Source organism: Cupressus sempervirens, chromosome 5 (assembly GCF_028749045.1).
Source record: "Cupressus sempervirens isolate cs-2001-9-10 chromosome 5, ASM2874904v1, whole genome shotgun sequence".
NCBI classification, from domain to species: Eukaryota; Viridiplantae; Streptophyta; class Pinopsida; order Cupressales; family Cupressaceae; genus Cupressus; species Cupressus sempervirens.
This window is the reverse complement of record NC_143122.1, coordinates 419,430,598-419,443,493: the sequence shown is the minus strand read 5'-3', so window position 1 is coordinate 419,443,493 and position 12,896 is coordinate 419,430,598. Positions and strand designations below refer to the sequence as shown.

The 12,896-nt window shown below is 33.4% G+C and overlaps 1 protein-coding gene across 2 annotated transcripts in view; it reads left to right on the top strand.

The window, feature by feature from the left end:
* The window catches only part of LOC149556568 (putative LRR receptor-like serine/threonine-protein kinase At1g06840), an 84,176-nt gene extending 74,836 nt beyond the window's left edge, over nt 1-9,340 (top strand). Inside the window, exons 15-20 of one of the 2 annotated variants that reach the window (XM_089830935.1) lie at nt 5,031-5,195; nt 5,606-5,889; nt 7,916-7,967; nt 8,076-8,326; nt 8,410-8,544; nt 8,688-9,340. In XM_089830935.1, coding sequence (XP_089687061.1) covers nt 5,031-5,195; nt 5,606-5,889; nt 7,916-7,967; nt 8,076-8,326; nt 8,410-8,544; nt 8,688-9,032 — 1,232 coding nt within the window. In that variant the 3' untranslated portion in view covers nt 9,033-9,340. The remainder of the gene's footprint in view (nt 1-5,030; nt 5,196-5,605; nt 5,890-7,915; nt 7,968-8,075; nt 8,327-8,409; nt 8,545-8,687) is intronic. The other variant, XM_089830936.1, reaches the window with a different exon arrangement.
* Nucleotides 9,341-12,896: the final 3,556 nt, after the last annotated feature.

The following is a 12,896-nucleotide window of genomic DNA, read 5'->3' as shown; positions in this document are numbered from 1 at the left end:
TAAAGATTTTGGTATAAAAGACTCATCTTTTTGTTTAGCGAAGTGTGACATTGTATTGAATGATATAATGTTTGTATGCGCACTTTGTATGCCTGATATAGATGTGAATTTGATGTTTCGAGCAGAGCAGAGAAACTGAAAGTTTGTTTTGTGAAGAGTGTTGGAGTTGATGAAATCCAACTCCGAAGACGCCCAAGATCACCTGCATGCGAAAACCTGTCAAAGGGAAGCCAAGGAGAGAAGAGCGTGGAGCTAGGGAAAAACCCTAAACGGACATGAGAGACCACAAGATATTGCAACACAAGAAAATATGTATTTACAATATGCAAGAAGTGATGATAAAATACAATGAGGGAGCTCGAATATAAAAAGCTCGAGAAATCTCCTAGAACAAGCTAGAAGATGCTAGGAGATAAGTGTGACAACTAAGCATACATCCACATGAGGTGGAAAGTCCTTGAACAAAGTGAGAGGATAAGTATGACTTAGGAGAGAACAAACTCCCGTACTGTCAACAACTTATAACAAACTCCTAAACTAAAACTAATAAATAAATGCATTAACCTAAGTAAGCGTAAGTAAATAGAATAAATAATTAGTAAATTAATTATTTACTCTAACAAAGAGGAACTACAAGGATTGATCAGAGATTGAAGATATCGAGAGTAGTCAAAGGTTTTTGTATTTATCTCTATAGATAGCCTTGTACAATTATATATGCATGTTTGGGCAATGGGCTCAGCCTGTATTTTGTATTATAATCACAACTCCTAATAGGGTTGAGGCTTCTAACAAGGCTTAGTCCTCTAACAAGGACAGATACACTATACAGATGTAATAGACTCCTAACAGGTTCAATAACTTTCACAAGATACTTTTGATTAGTGGATCATTTTGTGGGTACCATCCCCACAGAGGTTTTCCCTTGGCCAGGGTTTCTCTAGTTAGCAAATAATAATGTTATGAGTTTCATTGTGTTATACTTATGTTTACTTTTGAGGTTGATCATTTATGTAAGTTTAAAGATTGTTAATGATATCCATAGTTGGGCAAAAGTTTGTGGAATAGTGATTCACCCCCCCTCTCAGAATTCCCTATTTCTAACAGATTATTGATGACATTTTCCAAGAGTTGCTTGTTTGTTTGCATTTGAAGCACACCATTAGTGAGAATATATTGTAGATCAAGCCACTTTGTGTCTGTTGCACGTAATGTAAAGAAAAGAGTGGGAGGTCCTAATTGGTTGATCATGTTCTTTAACTTGGCTGGTCGTTGATTCCACTACAAGTGTGTACCTGTTTCTTTGGTGAAAATGAAAGTCAATGAATGTAAACTATGTGAGATGAATTTGTTAACTAATCACCTTCACATTAAGTCATTAAATACATGAGAAAGAGGGGCTTCTAAAAATGACTCAATATAACCCAAGTTAGACTAGAAAAACCCAAGTAGGATGAAGGGATGCTAATGCTAAACACAAATTATGTCAAGGAAGTATGCAAGAAAGTCCTCTTTCATGCAACGTTATTTAACTTTAAGATGTGCAATGTGAATTGAACCAATCTATTTAATGACAAGAGTAAAATAGATCTAGGTGCTATATGCATGCAATCAACCCAATTAAGATATGGAAATAGGTCTATACTAAGAGATAAAAGAAAGAGTGCAAATCTTACCTTGAAATATGCAAGAGAAGATGCTTTTTTTTTCTTTGAAAACCACAGATCTGCAACTGTGACTGCAATTTTGACTACATTTCTGCAATCAGGACCGGAAAACCAATAAACTCCAAAAATCCTAGGCCTCCAGGTATAGATCTACCAAAAAAAAAACAAGTAGGTTTTCAAAAAGTTGAACATGTTCTTTGGGCACTATAACAAGATCAACCTAGATTCTCCTGAAAGCCCTCGGTGAGTAGTTTTCACATTCGAAGTCACAATTTTGGTATCTTGCTTTTGCATACAAGAAAAAATTATTTTGTTTGTTGGGGGAGGGCTTGCCTTGGTCAAGCCCTAGATTGAGGAATCAACCTTGAAATGAAATATAAAGTATGTAAGGAAGCAAGACAAATGTAAATATTCACCTTGCTTGATGAAAGCCTTGTCAATAAGGATGTTGTATTGCTTGAATGTTGTAGATGTTGAATCTTCAATGAAGGATGTAGGAAATCTCCACAAATACAATGGATCTACCTAAACCAAATCATGGAGCCATGGATGTAAATGTGCACCAAAGAAGAAGAAGAAGAAAAATGCCGCAATATAGATTTCCTTCCTTGATGGCCAACAAAATGCTAGATCTTGAAAGAGGAAATGTTGACGGAGAATCCTTGAATCTTGAGAAGAGCTTGAGAATTGCCTTGAAAACTCCTTAAATGCTTGAACTCACATGTGATTTCTTAAGTATGCTTGTGATTGTCTTGTGATGTGATAATGAGGTGCTTAGGCTTCCTTTTATACTAGTTTTTGGGCACGAAAACAAAGCAAGCTGATAGGATCACCTAATTTTCAAATTTGAATCCCTGAGACAAAATTGGTCCCGGGGCCCAAAATGCCTAAGGTATAGGTTGACCTATACCAAGGTTATCCTAAGAAGGGGTAATCCTGAGGTCTCAGAAACTGCACAGATGAAAATTGAAGAAAAGGCACTAAGTGGGAATAAGAGTTGATTGAGCACAAATTCATCCATGGTTCACAAAATCACTAAAGGGCAGGGGCGAAAATGTCTTAAATGATGGTTGCTTCCATTTTAAGATGGTACAATACCTTTGATGGAAGACCCAAAGTGCATGACCTCCTCGGCTAGTTGTGTGTCTATAATGTTCTTTAGGTGTGAACAAAGGGATTCGATGGTCGTAGGTATGCCTTCCTCAACAATTTTTTTACATAAACAGATGCAAGCATTTGGCTATGATGCCGCATCAGAAGATTGTAAAGAAAATATTGAGAGCATAGGTTCTCCCAAATCTGTGGCCATGTAATCTCATCAAGTGCAATGTATGCTCATGCATTTTAACTTCTCGTAGTCATGGTTGCATGTGTAAAGAAACTCCATTTGGGAAGAGAGTTGGAAATGCCATATCAAGCAATCCCCTAGTATTGTATTCTTTTTTTTGAAGACGGTTCTATTTTAGGCCAATCGATAAAAGCATCATTCTTTTCCTTAGGGCCCAATGTTTGCTTAATAATATCTAATTCAACATGTTTACTTGGCATACTCCCCATAAACGACGTAGTATATGTTGTGCTACTTTCAATCTAGTCTTCTTTGATGAGCATTTCATAGTTTGATGCTCTTGGGTCCTCATCAATCTCAATAATATGAAGCATGCTTGAAATTTTTGTTCTTTCTTCAGGGATCTCTACTAAGTTTTTAACACTTATTAGAACGTCATTAATATATGGGTTATATCTCACTTTCTATCCAATGCAACTCTAATGTGATCTCTACTAACATAACAATCCAAGTTGCCTAGAAACTAGCAATGGATTCCCTCAAAGTTTACAAGTCTAAGTCTGTGATACAAAGACTTAAGGAATGCTAACCCTTGCCCTCTCTTGGGATAAGATCCATTTGCTTGGATTTACACAAGCCCATTCTTGGAAATACTCTGGTCCTGCCCTCTTTAAGTACTAAATATTAACAGATTTAATGTACATATATATGATCATTGACTCAATATTACTGAGTACATTATATATTACAATGAAACCTGCTCACCCGCCCCCCTGCCAAAAAAAAAACTCAGAGAACTTGAGTGGCCCCACCTCTACTATTCTGCAACCATGCCACCAATGGGACAATTGCTTGAATTTCTATTTGAATTTTGATTCTTGAATGTTACTATTGGTTATGTACTATGTTACTATTTTGAACGTTCAATGATTCCAGTTCATGTTGCAATTTCGCTATGATCAATTATTTTTAATTTGGTATGTCATAAATAAAACATCATTTCATAACTAGCATTTCAAGTTCTATATGTATAGTAAACAACATGATAGGATAGTGTCCTAAACATGTGGAGTAAATCTACACAAGGTAAGTGAATCCCAAAATAGGATAGGATAGGGTCCTAAACTTGAGGGAACCTACTCATAGATTGTTGTCAAGTGTCCTACAACAATTAAATCTATGTCCTCTTTAGTGTTGAGTTTAGGAGAGAAGTAAGGATTCGAGGCTAAAATATGTTATCTACTAAATGTATTACGAACCATTCATTGTTTTCTTGATTTAAATTGCTATAGACGCATAGTAATGTACGTTAAGCATTGGAAATTGACAGCTTCCTAGTCTGGGACATTACATGATGCCATTAAATTCATTGGGACTGCAACTTCTAGTAATAGACTTACAATAGAATATAGAAGAAAGTTGTATGCCAGCAAAATAGAATTAAAGAGAAGAAACCACTAATTGGAGGGGGAAACAATTACCTCCATTAATTCCAACTTACATGTAATCTTGAACTTCTAATATCAGATTAGAAGATAATGCATTTAGCATTCCACATATATAGTACTTTACACCATTAGAGGAAAAACTATAGACAACAAGAAAGAATGTTCATAAGATAATTGTTTGGAGATGCAACAGTATGTTTTGTAACACCATCCCTGATTCTTGTTGTGATAGACTATTGATAAACAGTTTTTGTTTTTGCGGCAAAAAATGTATTCGGCATGCCAGCCTCAAATTGATGTTGAATGGAAATTAAAGTGGCCCCTCATACAAAACTTCTCGTGCATTCAAGCTAAGCTGTTTAAATTGGGAAACAGTAATACACCTTTTGCTTATTGTAGGTTCATTGTATGTCTCTAAACACGAATCCAACAAGTTCTCTGAATTGTTGACTTGATATAATATTTTTATTAGTATTCAGCAATTTGTTGATACTTCTATTGCTCGTGTCACTCCCAAAGGTGGGCACAAGTGACTTTTTTGTTATCCAAGAAAACTATACTACAGTGAGATTTGTTTTATATATATGAAGTTGCAAACCCAATTCTATTGCGTTGTTCTTTGTACAGTCAACGAAGAATCTGGTGGAGGATCTGGCCTGAGCAAGGGAGCTCTTGCAGGAATTGTGGTTGGTGTCATTTTTGGCACAACTATTGTTTCTTCAGTTATTGTACTTACGATTATGAAGCGGCATATAAAGAACAAGAATATTGCTTCCAAAAGAAAATCAGATGGTATGAGAGATGTCTTCCATACTTTTTTCATTCTCATTCGGATTTAAAAAAACAGGCATGCATGGAAAACTTGAACAAACAAAAATTAATAGTTTTATCACGAGTGTTTGGGTGTAATCCAGGAATTGGAATAACTTTAACCATTCTTTTGTGACACGTGTCTAAATTCTGGCCTGGACAATACTGATTGTAGATATATACCAATTGGTTTTTGCCTTTGAACAATAAAATTTAATTGCATATATTTGTTGCAATACCTGAAAAATATTTTCTGAACATTTAATTTTTTATTTCTTGTGTTGATTTATTAATATATTTAGAATGATTTTCATATCATCATAAACATTCTGGTTTGAATATCATTGTCTTGTTTTGATTGAACTCTCAACAATGACTATTTATTTTTATAGAAGCAAGAAGCCGAATTAAAGTGGCAGGCGTCAAAGATTTTGATTTTGAAGAGATGGCATTAGCAACAAATAATTTCAACACATCTATGCAAATTGGGCAAGGAGGCTATGGTAAGGTTTACAAGGGAATTTTGGCTGATGGTATGATTGTAGCTATAAAGCGTGCTCAAGAGGGATCCTTGCAAGGAGAAAAGGAATTTTCAACTGAAATAGAGTTGTTGTCTAGAGTGCATCATCGAAACCTTGTTTCACTTGTGGGTTATTGTGATGATCAAGGCGAGCAGGTATGCTGATTAAGGTTTTCTGTTTGTGATTGTTTGTACTTTGTAGTTACGTGAAAATTAATTCTACAAGGAGGAAATAAAACTTCTCATATATGGTAATCACAAAGAAAAAGAGAGTGAAATATAGGGTAATTGATCATTGCAAAAATGTATTCTCTGTCTTGTGTATAACAGCTGTAAAATGTGACAATTTTTTTCTCATTAAGAATTTTACTGCAATTAGCATTTAATAGAAATCATTGCAATGAATATTTGAATAACATTTATTTAATTAAAAATTACAATGTATGATAGAATGTTAATGAATCATCAAATGCAATTCATGATCTTGATTATAAAATAGGGTCAAGAACTACAACTCAGCTGATGGAGGTTTTGTCAAACAATTCATATGCACAAGAAGGGATGTTTTTTCTTGCAGTATTTGATTTAATAATTTGCCAAGTACCATATAGATAAAATATATGAATGTAGTTACCAAATTGCAGATTTATTCAAATTTATTGATAAATAGCTTCATTTCTACAACTGTGAGAATCAGGGAGCACAGAAATATATTTCAGACTATAATTAAATTACTTGCTAATCTAGGATCGATAGTATCTTCCAACAAGAAGTTTGATCTGAGTTCCCATTTGTAAGCCTGGAGCTGCTCCTTTGAAAAAAATACTTTTCACATGATTGTTCTGTGGCTACATTCTTTTAATGGCTCTCTATTGTAGGTGTTTAAAGGCTCTTGTTCTCTTCCAACTTATCCAACAGCATGACAAGGGCCTCAATGGTGGAAGGTTTAGGCAAATAAGAAACAACCAGCATATTAGTACTCAAACTCAACCTGCCATATGGAGTTAACCAACAACTATGATTCAATCTTTGCTATAAGGCACACACCACTAGGTACAGAAATGAAACATCCCTGTGGAATATCATCTGTTGATAACATACACCCCAATCCAGCATTCATCAAGGAGAATTATCCATGCAATCAAGAAGAAGATTAATAGACCCAGCTGTTAACCTACATAACCATACAGGCCACAGAGATAAAGTTGACCAGTCTCAGAATTCAATTTATCCAAATCACGCAACACAAGCATTTAAGTCTCTTTTAATTCTCATGTCGCCACTGATTGACCCAACCTCATAAACATTAAATTAACTAATTATCTAGAAATTCACTTTGTCGTTTGTGAATCTGCCTTTTACCGAGTTCATTATCCACTAGAGATCTCTTTGGTATTAAATTGACTTTAATCAACCCCCCAAAGATACCTTGTTTACCATTATTAAAATGCCTATATACACAAGAAACTCTATGGCCAACAAGATAGATAGTAGTTGATCCAATTGAAAATTAGCATAAATCCTTGCGCCCTCGAAGAGCTCGAAAGGTAAATACCAATCACCCAACACAATAAACCTTCCAAACTTAGCAACTACCAACCCGAAACTAAGAAAAGAGAATGAGATGCACCATAAAGAAGCTCTTTCATGCCACATGGGAATAATATTCCTTATCTTCATAAAGGACTTCTAGAATCCCAAGCTCGCAACTGTGCAAAATTGTACAAAGGCCAAACTCTTTAATCTTTGAAACCTGCAACTCCTTTTCCCACAAGTTGATACTCCAAAAGCCACAACATTGACCAAGGAGGATCTCTCACCACCATAGCTAACATTGACAGGTAGTTCTATGTATGTATGAGTAAAATTGAGTGGGCAGTATTGTCGGCAAACCAAATAATATTCTTTCTTCTAATTGCTATACTTATGATTACAATAATTAATATAAGAAGAGAGGTGGATTAATGTTTTCTTAGAATACAATTGAATTTATATTTTTTCCATGAGTATATCCGATGTTTCCTTTGTTGCCTCTGTCTATATGTTCGACATATTACCAGCAATCAAATCCTCTTCCTCTTGAGAAAAAATGCACACTAACTCTAGTATATTAATCTGAAATTGTAACTGAATTGAATGAATAGAGCTTAGTGTCAGCTGTATAAATTTCCTTTATGTACAGATGTTGGTTTACGAGTACATGTCAAACGGAACTCTTCGGGAACACCTCTCTGGTAAATTGCTGCTGGAATACTCTCTGCTACTGTTATTATACATTTCATCAACAATTTTAATCTTTAGATTTGAATCTGAATTAAGTGATCTTTTTTGTTCATCAACAGCAACCTCCAAAAAGCCTCTAAATTTTGCCCAGCGCCTTCATATTGCTTTGGGAGCAGCTAGAGGCATTCTATATCTCCATAATGAGGCCAACCCTCCCATCTTCCATCGTGACATAAAGGCAACCAATATATTGTTAGATCATAGATTTAATGCGAGAGTTGCAGATTTTGGACTCTCAAAGCTTGCACCACTACCTGATCTTGAAGGTTCAGCTCCAGGCCATGTATCGACCGTAGTGAAAGGCACTCCGGTATGATACAAACCTTAGAATATATGTATTTTCTTTTGAGAAGATTTTGACTTCAACAAAATTATGTCTTATTGATATTTCAGGGCTACCTCGATCCAGAATACTTCTTGACTCACAAGCTTACTGATAAGAGTGATGTTTATAGTTTTGGTGTGGTCCTCCTTGAGCTTTTAACAGGCATGCACCCAATCTCACATGGGAAGAACATTGTTAGGGAGGTACGTTCAATCTTTAATAGAAAAATTATTTATAGTATCCATTCTAAATGATTGAAAGTTGTGAGATAGGAAGATTAATATTGTTTCTCAGCTGCAATGTCTTTTTGGTATACAGTCTATAATCATCAATGTTCTCCGTGCAGGTGAATATGGCATATCAATCTGGAATGATGATATCTTTGATTGATGTGAAGATGGGTTCATATCCTTCAGAAAGCTTGGAACCATTTGTCACTCTGGCATTGTCCTGTTGCAAGGATGAAACAGATGCACGCCCTTCCATGGCTGACGTTGTTCATGAGCTTGAGAAGATCTTCAAGATTACACCTGAAGTGGACATTACACCCATGCATTCCACTGAAATGGATGCTTTAATAGATAAAAAACCAAGTAGGGTTGAAATGACCAGTCAAAATCCTTATATGTCTTCTAATGTTATGGGAAGTGAACTTTTGAGTGGTACTATTCCTGATATTGCACCACGCTAAGGCAACTTATGCTTCACCACGCATGACAAAACCAGGTATACTAGAGGTAATCTTGGGTGACTCTCAGCAAGAGAGTAAAAGGAAGTTGAGTACCTATCACTCATACGCATTGGGTATTGAATGCTATTGTGAACATTGAGTTCTGTTGTAATACTTGCACAAAGATAACCAATACGATTTATGTGAATGTAAGAGTCCCAGTAGGAAAATAGCACCTTCTCTAGAATTTGAAGGCTTTTATGCTGTTTTCAAGTGTTGTATTATGATAAACATACTTCAATTTATGAATCTGGATATTGTTTTATGCATGGCAGTATCGGCCCTGGTCTTGTGACTCCTGCATATGTATTAATCATATTGATATAGTGTTTTGTTTCTTATGTGAGAAATAAGCATGATTCTAAAATATACGCAAGTGAAATAGGATTTCGCTGGGGTAAAAATTCAATTGTTAACTCTTTTGTTGTGTATTGTTTTGTGTTGTCAATGCTGATTTTATGTTCTAGGATCGTGTCAGCACTGAGTTTTTTTTTGAGTTTTACAAACTTGAAAAAGAGAAGAGAACAGAGCCTTAATGAGCAATTTTATATTTTACTATCATAAGAAGTGGTATAATTGAATTTGATAGAAAGCGAGATAAGATTTGATAAATTGAATAATGAAAATTACAAGAATACTTGCTATTGAAGTGAAAACATTAATTACTTAATTAATTATTAGGTCAAATTCCCACTAACATATTGAAGTTTTCTTAGGTCAAAGTGGTTTTTGTGTCTCTCATGGATGGAGTCATATACTATATGGTTTATTAGTTCCTGCCCTAGAGAGGTAACTATTGCATCGGTTAGATGCCAATCATATTTTAGAATTTTTAAGACTATTCATCTTTTTTAAAGTTGAGAGAATTTGATCATATTTTATAAATACTAGTATAGATATCTTAAATAAATCTATCTAAAGAAATGCCGATAGATCCACTACAAAATAACTATAATTTAATTTACTACATCTAAAATTATTCATATTTCTTTTATTTCTATTTATTTATTTTTTTACTAATTTGAGCTTCTTATTTTAATTTTTTTTAAAATGGATGATTTATATTTACAAATATATTAATTTAAACAAATATTTTATGTTCTATTTATTAGGCAGGGTATTAATGTTTTTGTTTACCCCCTGCCTATTTCTTTATTTTACAAGAAACAACATATCCTAAGATTTTTAGATTGTATATTTTTAATTTCATTTATCAAAACAAAAAAACTTTTTTTTGATTGGACCAGGACTTTTATAATGGGGTTTAATTTTATTTTCCATTATAAAAAATTATTTTAAAAAAATCAAAAGACAATAATGCATCGCTCATTTTTAGAAACAATAAATATTCCCCGTGATAGTCGTACAAAGTACTAACAAATCACTTGTTTTGAATTGTTTGTAAACCATATAATCCCATAGATTTATTGTTTTTGGTGATTTCATTCATAAAACAACGTGAACGATTTTTTTGGAAAATATCACCATTTTACGTTGCCCACTTTGCCAATTCGTCGCCGTGCTAAGTGAATTCTTTCCTAGAAAATCCTTGCGCTCAATTTCACCGAATTTGGAAACAAAATGAAAAAAAAATGCAAATAGAAAATGCAATCGATAAATTCTGAAATTGTCACCGCAGGAGAGCTATTCAGAATTTACAATTAGTTTCCCTTTCCACCGACTTTGCTTGGTCCATAGAGCAGATTTAGCAATTGAAGTTTTTGATATTTGGAGTGACGCATGAGATGGATTTTGGGTATGAAATGAAAGCTCTGTTTTAGACAGCGTGAAATTTGATTCACATTCAGTTGGGTGAAAATATTGATTTGAACGTTTTTGTCAGTTGTATGAGTTGCATTTCCATCAGACTGAGTATAAATCTACCAAAAAGCTGCAAATATGGCTTGTTTGCCTTCAGTGGATTGCTGGTTATGCTGCAACAAAATAGCATTCCATTTTTCCCATCTCCTGTTGTTCAGACCAATTCTTTACCGCTTCGCCAAACAGACTGTAGAAGTTTCTAGAGAGGTTTTTTAAAAGCCAAAAATATAAGACTCAATTATAGAATGTTGTGTTCTGTATAAATTTTATTCTATGAATTTTAGAATTATGTAAATCTATTTATACTAGCTTATATATATATATAAAATAAGCCGAGAGATATCCTTCTCGAGGCGTCTATTTTCATAATTTCATAATTTTTATCATCGCACATTTATGTGAGCCTAAGAGGCATGAGGAAATGATTCGAGACTCTTGATCTGTCTCATTTTTATTTCCATTTCCTCTCTGCAATTTTCATGATTTTAATTATAATTATAGTCTATTTCTCTTTTATTTTTCTGACATGTAAATGAACGTCAAATTTTTTTCAAAATGAAAAATGTTTACATTGAAGATTGTTGCCACTGTAGAAAGCCTCTCGGCTTAATAAGTATAATGAATGTTAAGATCTATTTTTTATTTATTATAAAAAGTAAATATATACCTAAGATTAATTTAAAATAGTAATACATATAAATTTAAGATTCTTTAGTTTTTGTGCAAACTTTTTGGGTGGTTTTTATTTTTTTCCTGCTAATTGCACAAGTTCCACTAAAAATATCATATTATTATCATTCAACAATATATATATTGTTTTAATATATTTATATTAAAAAATTAATTAATTTATGACTTTAAACATTTATGAATGTAGACTAATTTTAACCATTTTTTTTTACATTCATTTTCTATAAATGTCATTTTTAACACTTTAGAATTAAAAAATGAAAATAATATTATAATTCTTAATATAAATTTTTTTTTTCAAAAATCAAAATGTAATATATATATATATATATATATAATTTTACTTCAAATTATTTCTATTTACAAATTACTTTGCTTTCATTTATTCCTTTTTCAAAATTTTAAAGAGCTTTTGTTAAATTTGTTAAATTAATTTTAAAAGTATATTCTATTTATAATAAGATTTAAACTTTTGACATGTAGATGATTGTCAAATTTAACCTAAGCAAAATTTGAAAGCTTTGGTTGTTCGCATAAAACAAATTTACAAGCTTTTCTGGAGGCTTCGAGAAAGCTCTATTCCAGCTCTATTCCAGAAAGTTGTGTGGACAGATTTTTTTTTTTTTTTTGAGGTTATGATAATATCCAACAGATTTGGAAGATTTTTGCCATAGAGACAAATTAAGAGTTTGGATGCAAGAATACGTAGAATACGGAGGTGAAGGAGAGATGGAGTAATAAGCAGTAAGGTGTTTTTTGTTAGTTGTCTATGGATGTTGGTTTTGTGTTCTAGCGAACCCAAATAAACTGTTATTTTGGCAAACTCAAATAAGCTAAGCTGGGATTTTGGCAAACCCAATTAAACTGGAATTTGGAATTTCTGGTCAGACCCAATTTAAATCTTTTTTGTCTTCTCCGTTTGATTTTGAATATGGCTACTCTTCTTTTAGATATGATTTGGATATGTGTTTTTCCTAATTCCTTTTTTACTTCTGTCAATTTTATTGCGGTTTTGTAACGACAAATAAGCCGCTTCTCCTTTGCCAAAGGGATTCTATTGCCAAGAGTTTGAATGTGATCAAATGTGAAATAGTAAAACGATTTGAAAAGCACAGCAAGCAAGGCTTGCTAATTATAGCTCCTGAACACAAATATTCTGCACTTTCTTTCTTTGCCCAGCAGTTCCTCTATTCTGCTTACAATGCCTTGTTCGTTAATTCTGTGACTATAATTCTGCAGCAACATTCTAGTACAATCTCGGTGTGTGCAAATTAACGTCTTTGGCATCATCTACATAGTTTTAGCACAATTTTT